The sequence below is a fragment of the Agelaius phoeniceus genome, chromosome 17, assembly GCF_051311805.1.
Source record: "Agelaius phoeniceus isolate bAgePho1 chromosome 17, bAgePho1.hap1, whole genome shotgun sequence".
Classification (NCBI taxonomy): domain Eukaryota; kingdom Metazoa; phylum Chordata; class Aves; order Passeriformes; family Icteridae; genus Agelaius; species Agelaius phoeniceus.
Genome location: NC_135281.1, coordinates 7,614,810 through 7,634,020, shown reverse-complemented (window position 1 = coordinate 7,634,020; position 19,211 = coordinate 7,614,810). Strand labels below are relative to the sequence as shown.

The following is a 19,211-nucleotide window of genomic DNA, read 5'->3' as shown; positions in this document are numbered from 1 at the left end:
GACAGTGCCCCCAAGCACAGCATAGGATGTGTCATTTTCACAGCACACCTCCAAGCCTTGCTGGTTCTGGCAAGGGCTCAGCTTTGGCTGCCCAAACCACAGCTTCCTCTTACAGACACCAAGACTCCAGAAAGAGTGGAGCTCCCAGTGCTTTGTGCTGCCCTGGAAGCCAACACTTTCACCTGCTTCTCTCTTTTTGCTTATCCAGGCAGATTTCCTGGAGGATTGAGCACACTGGAGCAGGTGGCAGAGTTCATTGGTGACAGCAAGAGCTGTGAGCCCTGACCTGATGCTGTGAGCCCTGACCTGCTGCTGTGAGCCCTGACCTGATGCTGTGAACCCTGACCTGATGCTGTGAGCCCTGACCTGCTGCTGTGGCTGATGCCCAGGTGCTGCAGGGCCATGGGCTGTGCAGCTGATGCCATCCCTGGATGTTGGGCTCAGTGGGAGGGCAAGGGACCCTTTGGGCCCATTCTCCTGGGCACTTCCAGGCTCCCACAGCCAGCTCAGGGCAGCACTGCTGGTGACACAGGGTGGGGAATCCCCTGGGATGACAATGTTTGTTTTCACAGGCTTTGTAAAAAATACACTGTGTCCCATGCACACTTGTGGTTTGGTTCACTGACTTATCAAATTTTTCTTTTTTTTACTATTCAGGCTGCTCAGCCCTTCCAGGAGCCACCTGGAGCAGAGTTTGAAGGATGCACTTATTAAAATGTTAGTAGGGACAGCTCACAAATAAACTGTACTCAGAAATGAAAGGCTTGTGAATGGCTGGCCTTGGCCAAGCCCCTCATTTGCAATATCTGTTTTCATCTGTTTGATAACTCTGGGGCAGTGAGAGGCTTTTTCCTTGAGGTCTCAGGCTGCAAACACAGCAAGGAAGCAGGGGAAGGGTGAAGGGATAATTTTCCTGTTTGTGAAAAGGCCTCACTTGACTTTCTTTAAAATCTCAGATTACAGTTATTAGCTGAAGAAAAATTGCCAGTTCCTTTGTGTCCTGAAGGCAATTTTAAGACACAGTGCATCACAGATTGAATAGCAACAGATCTTTAAAAGAGATTATTCAAACTAGAGAGGAAGGTACCCAGAAGCCAGGAGGAAACTCCACCAGTGAGACAGGGAAGAGAGGATCCTGAGATGACCCACAGAGCTGCCTGTGCAGCCTGTGGTAATGAACCCCTGGCCTCATGTGAGCATGGGGAACCATCCTTTCCCTGGCACAGCTCTTCCCCAGGCTCCATGTTACAATGAGAGGTTGGAGCTCCTGGCACCACCAGGTCCATCAGGCACCCACTGCCCCCAGGAAATGCTGCCTGTGCTGGGACCTGAGAGAAGAGCCTGAAGATATTCTCATCTTCAAACCTGGAATGGTTTCACCCACAGAAATCCACACCACTGCCTCCCTCTCGATTGTTTTCCATTCCTTCAGTCTTCAGCATTTTCCATAAAGCTGTTCCCTTCCACATTGCTGTGATGCCACCAGGTCTGTGAGCTGCTCCCTCTAGGGCTGTTCACAGAAACCAGTAGAAAACCACCAGGGTTTTGATTTTATTTTATTTTTTTTCACATTTTTGTGTTCATGAAGTACAAACCCAGATCAATTTTGCATCTGTTTAATTCCTTGACAGCTGCCTTTTTCGCTTGATCTCTGAGGGCAATAACCCAGAAAACCCCAAAGCAATTTACTTATTGCCTGTGACTTTGAAACAGTGAAGGTGATTTTGACAGAACTTCTCTCTCCTTTGTCTTTCTGATCGAACAATCCCTGCTGCTTTTGTCATTCCCCATCTCCATTGGCACTTGTCACCCTCAGCTGCTCAGCAGAGCCACCAGCACCTTCCTGCCTGGTCCAGCACTTCCCAACCATCACTCACAACTCAAAATTTGGCCACTGCCTAGGGCCCTAAACCCTGTCAGCAGTGTCTCAAAACCACTTGTGGTTTCTGTAATTGCACTTCTCCACATTCACTGGCACCACATGGACACCGCCACCTTTGTGCCCCAGCTCCAGCAGCAAAAGTTTTATGGGTTTAATATTTGTAGCAATGAAGCCCAAGGGAACAGAAAGAAGTTTTTCACAGATTTAAGTAGGAGGATCACTTTCTTTTAGCTTTGTTTATTTAATATATCAAGCCCTAGAGTTCTTTTCTGTTCATAGGACTAAGGGAGCTGCCCAGTGAGGCTGTGTGAGAGGGATGAGCTGTAAGAAGACTTCATGGACATCCTGAAGGCAGTGCTGAACTGCCTGAGCACCCAGCAGGGGCACAGTGCTGCTCACCTGGCCATGGAGATGCACAGACACCCCTTTCCAAAAACAGACCCAGTGACATGGCCATTCCCGTTGGGGGACCTCAGGATAATGAAGATTTCTCTTTGCTGATGTTTCAGAGAATGGGTGGTGGCAGGTATTCATAAAGGATGCTGGTGCCAGGTGATGCCAGCAGAGAAGGAAATGCTGATGTGTGCTAACAGAACAAAACATGGAATTTTAGTTAAAAAAAAATCAACGTCTTTGGCCATCAAAATATTTACATTTAAGTCAAGCTGGAAGAAAATATTTTTGTTAGTGTCAAGCTGGGTAGCCTCTTAAATAATACAAGCCTCAGTCACATCCTGAACATCACAGTTACTGAAGGAATCTGTAAAGGGAATATTAACCAGTCATCACAGCAAGCCTCACAATTTGGACAACAGAACCCCCCAGTGAGTGCAGGCACACATTCCCCCAGCCCAGCCCCAGCCTGGGGATGGACACAGAGCAGCTCAGGGACAGGCAGGAGGAGCTGCTGCAGTGGGGGGCTTTTTGTAAATGCTGCTGTTTTCTGCACTAATAACTGCTGGATTGTCTGTGCCACAGAGCAAAGCAGCCAGGGAAATAATTACCTGCAATTATCCTGCACAGTGTTCCAGGTCTGGACAAAACAAAGCTGTTCCCAGTACTTGTAGGAGTCTGTCTTGATTTTGTTTCCTGATCCCACAAAGCCAATTCCTGGAACGGGTTTGAGGAAGAAAATGAACCCCAACCCCCCTCTCAGGACATTTGAGCCAGATTTGTCCCTTCTCCTCCTCCTCCACACACAGTCCACATCCTGAGGATGTGCAGCAATACCGTGAGACAGCAGCAGTGGATGAAGTGCTGCAATTGTGTCTGGTTTTGAGTCACTCCAGAGCACCAAAATAGAAAACCCCTTGGCTTATGTGAGCAAACACTCGTGCCCACACTGCCAGTCCTTCCCACAGAAGGGCAGTGAGGGACAGGAGCTGCCATCCCCCAAACCTGGGGCCATAGCGGGTGTCAGGGGTGTGAGGCTGCTGGGACACAGAGAACCTGGTGCAGGCTGCCAGTGGAGCCCTAAGGAAACCAATTTGAAAGAGAATAATTGTCCTTTAAAACTGACCCAAACGTGAATGAAATATCGTGGGAAGTAGTGAAAGCCTACATGGATTGTTGTCTGCCAAGGAGCAGCACAAAGTTTCCCAAAGCAAAGGGGAAAATGCTATTTGCCACAGCAAGTGAAAGTCTGGGGGCAGAGTGCTGCTCCTTGGGCTCAGACAAAAGGCATTTTATCTGCCCAGGTTTAAAAATTTGCCTGTGAAATGCTGGACTTGAATCCCTCAGCATCAGAATGATCCTTCACACTGGGGATATGCACCTCAGTGTCTGGGATTAACAGCACACTTCTGCCTTTAACTGAAATTATTTAATAAAAAAGGGAGTTCTCCCCTTGTCCTTTCCTCCACTCCACCAGTTAGGGACCCCTTAGCACAACTGCTCTTTCAATTTGAAAATGCATTTTCTGACAGATTGCGGAGATGTCAGGAGCAAGCACACAGCTGGCAGCAAATTGTGTCTCCTGCTGACCATCAGGGAGACACTGGATCTCCTAGCCTGACCAGCAGGGAGATACCAGACATCCCAGCCTCATTGCTGGAAAGATTTGGAATCCCCCAGTCCAGGACTGGTTAAGCCTTCTCCCTCAGAGGTGACATTGTGCTTGTTTGGGACTGTGGTGGTGTTTGCAGGGGTCCCAGGATGAGGGAAGAGATGAGAATCTTGACTCCATTATTCAGAAGACTGATTTATTATTTTATGATATATATTATATTAAACGAAAATTATCTATTATAACTATACTAAAAGAATAGAAGAAAGGATTTCATCAGAAGGCTAGCAAGGAATAGAATGGAATGATAATAAAATCTTGTGACTGAACAGAGAGTCCAAGACAGCTGGACTGTGATTGGCCATTAATGAAAAACAACCACATGAGCCCAATCACAGATGCACCTGTTGCATTCCACAGCAGCAGATAACCATTGTTTACATTTCATTTCTGAGGCCTCTCAGCTTCTCAGGAGAAAAATCCCGGCAAAGGGATTTTTCAGAAAATATCATGGCAACATGGGACAGGGATGGCTACAGGAAAGACAGCACAAGCAGGTCACTACCCCATGTTCAGGGGTGCCATTCCTCTGCCCCAGCTCCAGGCAAACGGGAAAGGCCGTGGATATCGCTGGCATCTCTGCCCCACCCTCCTGAGGATGAGAAATAAAGGATTCCTCACCCTCAGCTCCACTTGCCCTGGGCTGTCACAGACACATTTTCTGAAAAATCCTTTCCTTAGGGTTTTTCTCCTGAGAAGCTGAGACGCTTCAAGAACAAAACGTAAACAATGATTATCTGCTGCTGTGGAATGCAGCAGGTGCATCTGTGATTGTCTCATGCGGTTGTTTCTAATTGATGGCCAATCACAGTCCAGCTAGCTCGGACTCTCTGTCCGAGACACAAGCTTTTGTTATCTTTCTTTCTTTTTCTATTCTTAGCCAGCCTTCTGATGAAATCCTTTCTTCTATTCTTTTAGTATAGTTTTAATATACTATATATCATAAAATAATAAATCAAGCCTTCTGAAACATGGAGTCAACATTCTCGTCTCTTCCCTCGTCCTGGGACCCTTGCGAACACTGGGGGACAGCAAAGCCTCGGCGGGGGACAAAGGCACTCGCAGTCCCAATCCCTGCTGGGCTGCTTTCAGCCTCTGCTCCTCCCCATCCTGGGCTCTCTCACCTGCGCTCCCATCCCCTGCCCGGGCTCCTTTCCTCCTCCTCCTCCTCCCTCTCCGGCTCCGGGTGCGCTGGGACCCGGCGGGCGCGGGATGCGGGCGGGAGGCGATGCGGGCGGGAGGCGATGCGGGGTCCCGGGCACCGAGGGAGCCCTGGGGGGCTGCGGGCTGTCCTGGGGGAGCGCTGGTTCTCCCCGGGGGCTGAGGGGAGCGCTGGGCAGCCCCGGGAGCCGGGCGGGTCCGGACAGTCCCGGCTGGAGAGTGCCGGGGAGCCGCTCCCTGCCCCTCCGGGAGGACATTTCGCAGGAGAGGGGGATGCAAGGAGCAGGGAGGCTGCAAGACCTGGGGTGAATCGTGGAAAGAAAAAGGGGAGGGAGGAGCCGGGGTGGGCGGGCAGGCGGGGAGGGGGCTCGGGGCAGCCCCGGCTCCCCGCTGCCGCCGCAGGGTGCGCGGGGCTCCGCCGTGGCTGCAGGCGCGATGGAGAACGGCTCGGCCAGCGGCAACCAGAGCCTGGGCAGGATGCCCCGGCAGCCCCTGGAGCTGCAGGTGGTCACCATCCTGCTGGTGCTGCTCATCTGCGGCGTGGGCATCGCGGGCAACGCCATGGTGGTGCTGGTGGTGCTGCGCACCAAGCATATGGTGACCCCCACCAATTGCTACCTGGTGAGCCTGGCCGTGGCCGACCTCATCGTGCTGCTGGCGGCCGGGCTGCCCAACATCTCCGAAGTGGTGGCTTCTTGGGTGTACGGCTACGCCGGCTGCCTCTGCATCACCTACTTGCAGTACCTGGGCATCAACATCTCCGCCTGGTCCATCGCCGCCTTCACGGTGGAGCGGTACATCGCCATCTGCCACGCCATCAAGGCGCAGCTCCTGTGCACCGTGTCCCGCGCCCGCCGCATCATCGCCTCGCTGTGGCTCTTCACCTCCCTCTATTGCCTCATGTGGTTCTTCCTGGTGGACACCACCCAGGTCACCTTCTCGGACGGGGCGCAGGTCATCTGCGGCTACCGGGTCTCCAGAAGCCTTTACATGCCCATTTACTTCTTGGATTTCGCCGTCTTCTATGTCATCCCGCTGGGACTGGCGACTGTCCTCTACGGCCTCATCGCCCGCATCCTGTTCGTGAGCCCCCTGCCCGGCACCCCGCAGCAGCAGCAGCAGCAGCAGCCGCGTTCCTTCCTGGGCTCCGTGCCCCAGGGCAGCTCCCTCCGGCTCTCCTGCCGGGGCACCAGGGGCGCCCTGAGCTCCCGCAGGCAGGTAGGGGCTCCCGCTGGCTGGGTGTGCCGGCCTCAGGGCTTTGAGGGGCGTTCTGGCAGGCAGAGAGGTGCCACGGTGCTTTGTTTGCCTTGGGGGAGGGAATGGGGAGGGTTGGTTTGCTGCAAAGGAGCCCCTCAAGCCCAGCTGGGGTCTGGCAGCAGAGATGGGCTCGCCCTGGTTTGGTTGGGCTTGGTAGAGCAGGACAGGGCTTCAGCCGGAGGGGCAGGAGTGCAGGCACCTCTGCTGGCTAATTAATTATGATTGCCTGCCCGAGGAGGAGAGGGCTGAATCACCTCTCACAGTGTCCTGTGCAGGTGAGCTCAGATTTAAAGGAGTAAAGAGAAGGGAGAACTGTCTTCCCTTGGAGTCCTGGCTGCAGCCCCCCAGCTAGGTGAGGCACCTTGGTGTCACAATGGTGTGCTTGCATTTTGGTGATCCCTGTGTCTCTCAGCTGCCTCCTGTCTCCCCATGTCCTCTCCTCCCACTTCCTTCTGTCCTCACTGCTCTGTTCACATGGACAATCTCAGCCTTGTGTCCCATCCCTTTGGACAGGTCAGACATGGGACAGTCCCATTCTGAATAGGCAGGGCCCATTCAGCTTTCCTTTTAAAGGAAAGGGTTAAATCTGGGAGTTTGGCTTGAGTCCTTGAAATCACTAGCTCTGTTGTGATTTCCAGATAGCCCAAAGTAGACTTCAGCCTCTCCTGTTTCCAGCTCAGTAACTTGTTGCCTGCCTTGCCCAGGAGCCTCCATTCCCCAGGAGAGATGAATCAGGGTCACAGAGGGGAAGCAAACAGCTCAGAGAGCGTGTGTTCCTTCATGAACATCTAAGTCTTTCCAGTCCAGATTTTCTTTCCTTTTTTTTCTGAAAGGTTTAAAGCAAGTGCTGACTTCTTCAAAAGCATTTGCCTGCTCTCCCATGACCACTGGCTGCTGCAGGAGCCTCGGGCAGGGTGTTTGGCAGCGAGGGCTCTCGACTGGTTGATGGATTTCTCCTTCCAGAGCAGCTGCTGGAGGGGCTGTGCTGCTCCCCCTGCAGTGCTGTGCCATGGAGGGGCACAAGTGGCTGCTGAGGCATTCCAGCTCCTGGAAACATCTTGTGCTCTCTTCACTGTTACACCAGGAGTTTACTGGAGATTGTCACTACCTCCCAAAATCTCCTAGCATGCAAAGACTTCCCCTGAATGGCCTGACATCACAGTGCTGCCATCACAAGGAATAAAGATGGCACTAAGTTTTTTAAACTGTAAAGCAGTTTTCCAGGGCTTCCAGTTGGGGTGTGTGTGTAGCCCTGGAGGTGCCTCTGAACAGAGGACAGGCACTCACATCAGCATTTCTCCCCGGCCTCTCTTTATAGGGGAACTGGCTCTTCCAGGCCCCATGCCCAGAGTTCCCTGGGAAAGGTCCCAAAGGGGCTCTCTCAGAGGTGCCCATTTTCTCCCCTGCCTGGATGGCTGAGGGAGATTTTCTGTGGCTGTGCTCCTACACAGTGCAGCCCTAAAACTGCACTGCTTTTGGCGTATGAAGATGCTGCTGTTCTCTCACTGGGGCTTCAAAAGCACCTAAATCCTGAGCAGGACAACACAAGATGTGAGCTTTGCTGTATTTATCACTTCAACGAACACTTTCAAGTCCTCATTTTTCCTTCCGGAGAGGGACCACTAGAGGGAGTGGGATTCCTAAAAAAGGATGTACAACTCAGAATGATGGAGCAGGAGCAAGGAGGGAGGATACTGGCTGGGGAGAAGCATCTGTGGCTTCCAGGACAGGGGCAGAGGCTGAACAGAGCTTTGTGAGACACCACTTGTACTTTCTCTTCTCATATCTTTCCCAAAAGGCAACAAACTGTGGCAGCAAACAAGCCTCAGTCTTAGCAACAGCCTCAGCACTCACTGTATCACTCTGAGATCCTCACAGTTCCATTAACCACACACAGCAAACCCTTCTATTTCAGCCACAGCTTGGTAGCAGTTCCTTTCTTCCAGGATAAGTTTTGTTGCCACAAGCAATAACTCCCAGGTCCTACTCACGGCATAACAGAAAGGCAGAGTTTCTTTTGATGAAGTAAAAAAGCACTCCAAGAAAAGCTGAGAGACTCTAAATGTGATCCCAGTGCTTATGTCCATACTAAGAACTGGATTATTGCACAACTTCCCTTCTGACGTTTGAAACACCGCTGCCTAGATATGCATATGGCATCAGTGTTTAGTCATATTTTCTTCTGTGGGGATGTGTGTATTTTGTAAGTAATTCATTTGAGGAAGATTGTCACTTAGCAGATTGTTGCAGAAACAGCTGTTGAAATTACTAGGATGACTGGTGTTTTGTGCAAAACCCCAATTTCCTAAACAAGCTTATGCTGAGCTGAGGGCAGTTATTGCTCACTTCTGAGTTCTCAGTTTCTTTTTGTTCCCAATATGATGATGTAGTACTCCCCCAGTGTGCTGAAAATTAAAGTAACCCATGGTAAGTAGCTAACTAAGCCCTATACCAGCACAAGTAATATAAGATTCCTAACAGTCTCCTCTGCTTTCAGGGTTGCTCTGTACCAGGAGCCTATTCCCTGGAGCAATATAGGTGGTGTAGGAAACCAGGAAACCCTAGGGATGGAGATGAAGTGTATCCCATGGCACCCCTAAAACCAAGGTCCCCACCTTTAGACAAGTATTTTCCCCATTCATTTACTGTTATGTACAATTTTCAAATTTTCTTTCTGGTACAGACATTCCTATGGTTATCCCAGCCTGTTTCCAGGACAGTGAATAATTTTTCTAAAGAGATTTAGAGACTCTTCAATGGTAGATGAAAACCTATAATTTCTGGTTTTATTTATGCAAGATTATTCCCTGATTAAAATGGAGAGAAAAAAGTGAGAAATAGGCCGATGGCTTGTGTGTTTCTTTTAAATGCTTAGAGAGAGAAACCAGCTCTCTGCACCAGTGCTCCAGGTGGGGAAGTGCTGCTGGAGGGAAAGTTCTGCTGGAGATTTAGCCCCATCTGGCTGTTTGTCTTTTTGCATGTCCCCCACCAAGGTGACCAAGATGCTGGCAGTGGTGGTGGCCCTCTTTGCCGTGCTGTGGCTGCCCTACCGCACGCTGGTGGTGGTGAACTCCTTCGTGGACCCTCCGTACCTCAACACCTGGTTCCTCCTCTTCTGCCGCCTGTGCATCTACCTGAACAGCGCCATCAACCCCATCATCTACAACCTCATGTCACAGAAGTTCAGGGCTGCCTTTAGGAAGCTCTACAAGTGCCAGGAGAAGAGTGCTGAGCAGCCTGCCCCATGCACCACCCCGGTGTACTACAGTGCTGTGAAGGATTGTTCTCATGACAGCTCTGAGCACAACCTCACCGAGCAGGAGGATCTGAGCAGGCTCCCTGCACCTGCAAAGAAGAATAAACAAATCCTGTGAGCCTGAAACAATGCAGGCAGTGGGAGCTGTGTGGCTGTATGCACTGTGCTGGGACAGTGCCAAGAGGAATGGCTTTGGCATTGCAGCAAGCTTCATTCAAGACTTCTTCAGGGCATTTAACAAAACATATTGTTAAAAGCAAATTAATTTGCTTTTCCTTAGCGCTGATTTATTCTTGTTTGGTGAAGTGTTAGGCACGTGTCAATATTTAGCATCTCTAAAGCATCTGTTATTAAATATAGCAGTGCCACCCCATTTTGTGTTACATGCAAGTGCTGAGCTGGGCCAAAGCATTAAAAGGAATCCCAGGAACAGAAGGGCATTCAAGGAAAAAATACACCTCTTTGTTAGAGTGAAAAAATACACCTCTTTGTTCGAGTGAGTCTCTCCTACCCAAACTGACACCCCATGGAAGCTGCTCCTCTGGAGTCCTTCTGAAGTTAATGGGAACAATTAGGCACTTTCATGTGTCTCCTCTCATCTCAAGCTCTCCTGTGAGGAATACACCTCCCGACAGAGGAGATAAATGCCTCCAAGGTATGAGGCCATTGGCTGTAAAGGGACTCTCAGGGGGAGACTCCTGCAGTAGGAATAATCAAAGTTGGGTGTCATGAGACTTGTGTCATATTTCTGGAAACACTGCAGTGCTGGTAGCACAGAAACCAAGGTCCAGACCAGATGGATTTGCTACAGTGAACAAACTAATAATGACCAAACTAATAATGAGTGTTCCCTAATGTAACAGAAGTACTTCCAACGCTGTGGTCTGAGTTTCTTTTGGATAACTTTACCTTTCCTGTCCAAATTCCTCTGGTTGTTTCAGATGGAAACCGTACTGTTGTCCTGTAAGCCCCAGTGTGGTGTAGTCATTACCACAGAGCAGTGCTGCTCTCTACCCCAGCTACAGGTGCATTTCAATGGCAGGTGTAGAAATTCTCTTATTTCCTGGGAAGAGCTTGTGAAGTCCATTAGGTGTTTTGTGATTAGTGACACAAATGTTTATTGCTGCTGTTGTCTTGTAAGCAAAGTAGATATTCATACCCTGCAGCATCCAGGAGACCAATCTAAGGACACTTGCCCCAGACTTGCAAGAGACTATCTGGACTATGAGTAAAATCAAAAAGATTGCACATGAGCCAAACCCTAGGGCTCTTGCCAAATAAAACAAGTGTCTGCCACCAGTAAACCTCAAGTAACTGTGAAGTACTACTTTAACAGCCAGTGCAGCCTCACTAGTCAACACTGGCTTTCACCAAGCTATAGTGTTAAAAGAGCCTAAAATTTTGCATCCATTCAGGAAAATGTGTGCATGGTATTTTCAAAGGCACAAGATGTTAATTAACCATTCTACATCTACAGGAAATCGCTTCACTGGGTGAGTCAGCACAAGACCTCAAGTCCCCTCAGTGTGTTGGGACTGTCCAGGACCAGATTTTTTGTGTGTAGGGAGGTTTTGCATGTATGATTATTATATTGCATGTTATTAAACCATCTATGTTGCCCCTATTTATTTAGATGTAGACATTTAGATATAGACTATAGATATTAGATTTAGAATGTAGATATTGATTTTGCCCCTTTATATTTAGATATAGGATGAGGGAATGATAATTGTCTTTTTGCCATTATTTTAAACCTAGTGCATTTGGAATGTAAGGATTCATGCTATTTTGCACTGTTTTGTGTATATTGTATAATGTGAATTTAGGAACAGAGTTCCTATTTATTGTTGTTAAGAAAGTTTTGCACAGAGATTTGGGATTTACTTCTTGAAGAAAATGGAGTTTTTGCTAACGTGAGGATTTGCTTGTGACAATCTTTTTTATAGTACAGACTATTCCCCCCCGCCTTAGAAGAGATTTTTCCTTAGCAGCTCAGAAGAAGCCATTGACAAAAGCATGTGCAGACAAGGCAGAGCAGTAAGGGCCAGGGTAAGGTGGAGCAAGGGGAAGGGGATCCCTGAGTGGCTGCTGGTGCCTCCTTGGGACCTTGAGCACAGGCAGCATCTTCTTGGGGATGGACTGTCCTGTGTCCTTCAGCCCCCCAGCCTGAAGCTGTGAGTGCAGGGAGCTGGATGTGGGAAGAGGATTTACTGCCAGAGCTTGGAAACCCACCTGCATCCTGACCTAAGGCACTTCTCAGCCATGGGCTGTGCACTTGGACAGCCTTGGTCTCTGCAAGCACAAGGAGCAGTGAATTCTGAAGTATCTCCAGCAGGATGTTTTCCACCTCCTCATCACATTTCCTATCTTCACTCTCTCCCTTTCTGCATCTCCCCACAGATGGAGACTCCCTAAAAGCATTATTTTCTTAATTCAATTTCAGCCTCAGGCCAACAGCTAATTGAAAGTTCGGAAATATTTGTTCAGCATACTTGAGATTCAATTAAAACCTGGTTCTCAACTCCCTTTTCTGCTCTTAGCTGCCAAGTACTGCATGACCCTGTATTATTTTTTGAGATGTAATTGGCAGATAAATTCTCCTGGAACCACGAGATCTCCAACAAGTGCAGCAGAGCATTAAACTCTTAGATGAGGAATGAATTCCTGGTCATTCCCCCTACATGTATTCTGACACTTTAGGAGGAGCTGAGAGACTTTTGGGTGGAAGTGGAGGCAGAAGGTCACCACTCATCTTGCTAAAGAGATGCTGCTTGAGAGATGCATTCTGCTGGGAAATGAATCACTAGCAGAAAGGAATTAAAATAAATAACTCATCACAGTAACTTCCTTTGGATATTCAGGGTCTGAATAAAAACCTTAATTCCTTATAAGAAATCAGAGAGCTCCCTTGAAGCTTCAGCCTGCATTACCTTGTGCCTTGCAACATCTGACACTGCTTGTAAAACCTCAAGCTGTATTTTACCCTCAGCATTTATTTGTCTCAACAGCATGAGTGTGGGCTGTGAGTTTATAAACATGCCAGCAAATAAAGAATCTATTGCTCCAAAGTAATTTATTGCATTGAAGTGCAACTCAACATGATCTAACCTGCTACTCTCCTAATTAAAGCTCATTATTTCTAACCCCTGCCCTTTCAGGGGTTGTTAACCTGGTAAAACACCATCTGGTTTCTTCAATTACAAACAAATAAGTCCCTGGCAGGAGAGGAGGGATCTGGCAGTGCTGCAGCACCCTGGGGTGAGGGGAAGAATTTGTGAGCAGTGCAGAGAGGGGGGTGGAGGTGACAGAGGCTTGGGGAAGAGCTGATGGCAGTGGTGAGTGAGGTTTCTGTGCCTGAGGAGCCATAGGTTGGCTCCAGCTCCTGGCATTTATTCAGTTTAGGAGACACCACATCCAGCACATTTACCTGAATTTGGCTGGTGCCAGTGATGGAGGCCAGACAGTGATTGCCTGTATGCAGGGCATGGATGGGACCCCAGCAAGGGTTATTTACCCTGGCAAAACACACCAGCTTAAGTAATTTACCAAAATCTGTTGTTCAAGCTCCTATCAGGTTGTCTTCCTACTTTGTCTCTAGATTTGGGTGGTGGGAAATTGGGGAAATAGGGCATCTATGCCAGCCTGTGCAGGTGGTGTTTTGGGAGAGCTGCTCACCTATGATGCTGCCCAGCATTCTGAAAGCCAGCCTGCTCTGGGGCCAAATAAAAGGGCAACCAACAAAATACCAGCAGTCCCCAAAAAAAAGAGATGTAAAGACCATGAGGGCATCCAGCACCTCCCTGCAACCAGAACAGGCTTCTACTCTGTGGTACCCCACCATGTTTCTAAGATAAAATTGTGGCACCTTTAAATGAATAATATTCAGGTCACCAAAAAGGATGCTGAGCAATTGCTTACATTTTTAAGAGCCACAAGAAAAGGTGGACCACACATTAGGGAAAGATTTGGATGCAGCCCTTTTTCAATGTGGTCTGGCCCCAGCTGCTTCTTTGAACTAATTAGTTCAAGCAGATCACAATTAAAGAGCTGCTAATAAAACCTGGATATAGTCCTCCAGCAATATTAATGTAATCACTCACAGTTACTTGTTTATTTTGCAATTCCTGTTTCCCAAGGCTTCTGGAGAGCTCTTGGGCCAGTGCTGCCTCCAGGCTTGCACTCACTTGGGGGTTGCTCCTCAGGACTCTTCAACTCAAGTTCTGAGTTCCAAAACTGCCCTGGGCCACATAGTGGATCAAAGCTGTCCTGTGGGACTGACTTTAATTTACTAAAATACCCTCAGTTTAGAAGTTAGCCAGCCCTACACATTTCTGTCCTGCCAGGGTCTCAATGGAGGCTTCAATGGAAGGGCATTGTCAGTGCCCCAAATCCGGGCTGCTTTCCCAGATACTGCCTGAGGGAGGGAACCTGATGGCAACACCACAGCTCCCTGTGCCATGGGTGATGGGCAGAAGTGATAAGGACAATTTGTGCTTTATAACTGATGAATTTTCTTTAATAACCACCCTATGAATTGGGCTCTGAGTGTGCTGTTTCTATAGAGACAGGGGATGCTGTGAGTGCACCAGTGGCTGCTCTGCCAATAGGGAATTAATGCCTGAAAACACAAGCTGTGAAGCCTATACAAACTTTACCCTCTCAAGGAGAAGGCCCTGGGGTGGTCCTGGTACTAACATGGTTTTGAGGTCCTCAGCAAGGGCCCACTGGGCTCCCAAGCTGGCTGATCCTGTCCTTGTGGGCACAGTGTGAGTGGTTGCTCAGAGGAAGTAAATTTAAAGCAACTTTTTCCAGCTGTGCACTGCCAGCATTTCCAACAGGAGAGGAGAGAAGAGAGTTCCACAGGCCCCTTGCTGCCAGCCCCAAGCTGGGCATGGGATGCCCTTGCTGGTGGTGTGTGTTCCCTGATGTATTAGTGCTCCTGGGGCTCAAGCTACCTTCCTCCAGAAGGGTCCTGAAGCAAAGGCAGTGGTGTGGAGCCAGACCCAGTCCTGGCTCCTGGGCCAGAGAGGGCCACAGGAACCCTTCTGCACATTCCAGCACCTTCTCAGTGTCAGGGTCACCTTCACCCCAGCTCTGACCCTTCCTCTTGTGCAAAGAAGAAGACCAAAGGAGAGGGTGGCTCCTGAGAGCCCCCACGCCCCACAAGGATGGTGGAGTGCAGCGTGGCTGTCCCCAGGATGCCTGGGCAGGTCACTGTCAGAGGACACTGAGGCTCAGATTGCACCTTCCCTCCCACCAGTGGAGGGTAAGGCTCCTGCCCTTCGACACAGGATCAGGCCAGTGCCTTTAGCCTGGTTCTCACATATCAGACACCTCCCTGCCTGCCCTTGGGGACATTTGGCTGGGCTCTGTGGGGACATTATCCCTGAAACCAGGAGCTATTGAGGCAGAGAGCCCAGCACTGTCCCCCCTACCCTGGGGAAGCTGCAGACTTTTTATTCTGCCTTTATTAACACTTTTAAAGCAATGTGTCATTGCTTTAGCAGCAGACCCACCTCCCTCCCTACTCCCTCTGCAACACATGAGCCAAGGACCTGTTCCATTCATCAGCCTGAGATTTATGAGGTGCACAAGGCTCCAGTTACCCTGCTGCCCCTGACTGATGAATGAGTGTAGCTGGTTCCTTCCATACCAGAAGCAAAGCAAGAGCAGAGGAGAGTAAAGCCATCATTTCATCAAACCCAGCTCCTTCAGTCTCTATTAGGGCATGAAATCTTCTGCCATGAGACCCCTCAGACCCACAGAAGCAGCACTCCAGCCCATGAAGGCTGAGCCTGTGTCCCCCCAGCCTCTCCGCACAGTCTGGCTTTGCTCATGTGAGACGCTCCAGAAATAGAAAAAGGATTGGAGGCTTTGGCTACTCTGGATTCCTCAGGCCCCAGGGCCCTGCTGCCCTGGGCTGGTGCTGGGCTCTGCTCATCCATCCTCCCCCATAAATCACCCAGCTGCCATTTCCCTCTGCCTCGTGCCTGGCTTTCCTCTCTCCCGGGCTGTCTCCAGAGGCCGAGTGAGAGGCTGGGGCACAGGCAGTGGGGAATCCCCCCTCCCCAAAGCCAGGGGGAGCAGCCAGTGTTGCACAGCTCAGAATGAGCCTGGCAGCAGCCCTGGGGTCGGGAGGCAGCAAAGGGAGCGGTCAGCACCCATCTGCATGGCCTGGGCAGGCTCTGGGCCAGCGAGCTGCCTTCCCTCCTGGCCCTGTGCAAGCCCTGCCAGAGGCAAGCACCATGGGAGCACGTGGAGTGTGCTCAGAGAGTTGCAGGCTCCTTAAAGGCTGCCTAAAAGCATTTAGTGAAAACAACTCTCTTTGCTAAGTATCCCCCATCAATTAAAAAATGTAAATTTTTGAAACAGATAATTAAGAAAAAGCTAAAAAGCATCCAGATGCCACCAGTGAAATTCTGCATTACTCTCTGCTTTAAAACTAGACTGAATATGTCACCATGGAAAGAAACTTGGAGATTCCCCTGCAAAAATCCACATGGATAGAGTGAGCAGATAACTGTTTATTATTGCACATAATCCAGCAGAACAACCGACAGAAAACTCTGGACAGTAGTACACAGATTGTAGTAAACAGCTAACAAAATCTGTGAGGAAGGTATTTTTGTGTGAAGAGTGAAAGGTATCTGCATCTTTGTAAGACCTGAAAAGTATAACACAAAATCCTAGTCAGTTTTGAAAGCATGCAGTTTGAGGTAAATCTGGTATTTTGCATCTAAGAAAATGAAATCCCTAAGGGGCTCTCTCAATATGTGTATATATCCATATCTCAGTGCAATATGGATACAGTTATACGTCACATAAAAGCAAATCTACCTACTTTTCTCAGAAGGTTACTAGGAGGAAAGCACATTACTGAGTGCATATCACATGCATAAAAAATAGGGGGGGACAAGGAATTACCTTAGCACTGTTGAAAAAGATCCATTTTTGTGCCTAGTGATAAATAAAAGCCCCTCAGGTCTCTCAATGGAAATTGTCTTGGTGGTGAATAAAAGCAGTTGGGATATTGAAACTGCAGAGTTGGCAAGTGAATGCCAGCAAATGGAGACAAAACATTAAAGGCAGCAGAGCCTGGGGTTTGCAATACACTTATATTTAAGGAAAGAAAAAAAAAAAGAAAAGAAGCAAACTGCTACTAAACTATGCTCTGTGGAAGTGTAGATGATGCTGCACAGCTTTCTCAGGACTGGTACAGCCACATGGCTTTTAGGAAAGGATCACATTCACTTCTCCCACACTTAATACCACATATTTGCTACTGTGGCAATGTTCCTGAGCTCAGTAAGGTTAAAAAATAGACTTGGTTCACAAAGAAAAGTACTGAATTATTCTCACTCTCTTATGCCATAACTAGAGTAGATAAATTAGGTAGGTTTTGCCCCATGTCTCCAATGAGTGTAAACCCCTGTGTGTCTGCCACTCTGTCTCTGAAATCCTTTCAGATTGACCTTTGAAGCAGACTGGGCATCTGTTTTTTTCCTTAACTATCATTTCCCCATTCTTTCCAGTCCAACAAAGTTTTCCCACCCAGTCCTGTGCTGTGGGACTTCAGGATACACAGAGGTGCACAACCAACTATAAATAACATCTCTGATTATCTTAAAAAGGGATAGAAAATACACATTGCTCTTAAAAGAAGGAAAAAACATGTCCAAGCACTCAGCCTCACACTAAACTGTAACTTCATCTGTGCCGACTTTCTAAGCTCGCACTGCTAAGGATCAGAGCAGATCATGGTGGAAAAATCTCCTTCCAAAGGTCGCTCACTCCCCGTCACAGCTTTGGGAAAATGGGTGCAAATCGGCCAGGCCTCTCAGCCTCGCACACACGAGCAACAGCTACACTGCCCCACTGTACTCTGCCACTGCTGACAGCCTGGCTGCTGCATATTTCTGAGCCCAACACCCAATGACACTTCAGTCACTCATATCTCTGCACCTTTTTTCTTTCAGGAATAAGGTAACCTCTTCCACGATAGCCACCCTGCATCCTCTGCTGGAAAGTGTTTGTTGGGTGCAATGAGAGGCCAGGAACCCCCCAGAGCCTGGCACACCAAGGGGAGGAACCTGCAGGTGTACAGAGGCATTTTCAGCAAGACCCTCCTTTTCATTTTAACTCACAACATTTTCATAGAAAAAAAGGGGTAAAGGGACAAATTCAGCACGCCTACTGCCTTTCCCATTACAGTGGGAAGCCACCCACTGCAAGCTGCTTCTGTGCAGAGCATTGTTGGAGGCATGAGAGTGCTTGGATGGTGCCTGGTCCCCAAAGAGGCCCCATCTCCATCCAGAGCACCCCCACAGGCACCAACAGCCTTGGATCCACCAGTCCCTCACCCCCCAGCCTGCGGCCCCATCCATGGGCAGGACTCGGGTCACACTTCAACAAGCCCAATTTCAACTTGCTCCCCCTCTCAGTCCTCCATACATGGAAAATGATGCCAGGTGACAGGGGAAAGGAAAGACTTTTTGTTCATCCCTTTGGATGACTTCCAAGCACGGAGAGCAGCGCCGTCCACCCCGAGCCACGGCGCGGCTCTCATGAGTCATTCTGCTTGCTGGATTGCTTCATCTCCATGCCATGGATGACAATCTTTGGAAAATCTCTGACACTGAGTCAACCAAGGGAGTTACAAAACACATCAGTGTGCACGTATGAGACCTTCTCACTCATTTTCCTACAGCTACAGATAAATCCCTCATCCCTGGCATGGCAGGACAGTTGATGGCTTTGGTGAGAATAATTTAAGGCAACTGCTATTTTATACAAAGAAGAGGAGACCACAGGGCAGAAACCCTGGCTTTTCCTTGGTAGATTGCAGAGGCCAGCCACAGCCTGGGAGCAGGAAACTGAATTGATCTTCAGACACTCTCATTTAAGGTTGATGTTTGCAGTGCAACCTTGGGATCTCAAGTCCTCCTCTTAGGTGTTTCCAGGTGGCTGAGCTTTAATCCCCGCCAAGGTCTGAGGTCTCCACCAGCAGCGACGCCTGTCCCAGACACAGATAAATGGGAGAGTCAAGGGAGAGCAAAACACGTGACCAACACATGACCACAGCTGCCTGCAAGGCTTCCAGCTGTGCAGGCTGAGTGAGACCAACAACATGACAGAAAGCAGTGCCCAGCAGAGCAGATTTGTCCCCCAGGAGGTCCAGGGAAAGCAGCCCAATATCCTCACAGGGGCTTAGAGGTGTCTCTTGTGTTACGTCCAGTCCAGGTTCAGCCTTGATGGCAGATTTGGTTTGAAATATTTGAGCCCAAGACAAGTTCTGTGCAAGCTCAGACACTTTCCTGTCTGTAGGAGTACCACAGGCATGAGAAACCTCACAAGGTTTCATTGCCACCAAATCCAAATGTAAACCCTTATCCCAATTCAAGTGCAAGACCTGACAAGCTCCAGTCTTACAGACATCTTGATTCATATTTATCTTTAGTAAAACAATTAACTGCTGCAGAACTAGTACTGGTGCAATTAGAGCTGCAGTTTTCACAGTTTCACATTTTTTATGTGTTCTTGCATCTTGCTGGTCTGAGTGCCAAGAAATACTGTAATGCACAAGTTACCTG

General features: G+C 49.0%; 2 protein-coding genes across 2 annotated transcripts in view; one reads left to right on the top strand and one right to left on the bottom strand.

Annotated features, from left to right (window-relative positions):
• The first annotated feature begins 5,407 nt into the window (after nucleotides 1-5,407).
• On the top strand, nucleotides 5,408-12,693 carry LOC129127852 (thyrotropin-releasing hormone receptor-like). Its single transcript, XM_054644737.2, has 2 exons — nucleotides 5,408-6,326; nucleotides 9,359-12,693. The coding sequence occupies exons 1-2, from the start codon at nucleotides 5,544-5,546 to the stop codon at nucleotides 9,737-9,739; spliced, it is 1,164 nt and encodes a 387-aa protein (XP_054500712.2). The 5' UTR covers nucleotides 5,408-5,543; the 3' UTR covers nucleotides 9,740-12,693.
• A 3,432-nt stretch (nucleotides 12,694-16,125) lies between these two features.
• Nucleotides 16,126-19,211, bottom strand: part of JPH2 (junctophilin 2) — a 31,647-nt gene continuing 28,561 nt past the window's right edge. Inside the window, exon 6 of the mRNA XM_054644581.2 lies at nucleotides 16,126-18,634. The gene's annotated coding sequence lies outside the window, so the exon portion shown is untranslated. The remainder of the gene's footprint in view (nucleotides 18,635-19,211) is intronic.

Coding starts and splice junctions, on each gene's coding strand:
- LOC129127852 (XM_054644737.2), top strand. CDS start 5,544: ATGGAGAACGGCTCGGCCAGCGGCAACCAGAGCCTGGGCAGGATGCCC. Junction 6,327..9,358: donor CCCTGAGCTCCCGCAGGCAG/GTAGGGGCTCCC, acceptor TCCCCCACCAAG/GTGACCAAGATGCTGGCAGT.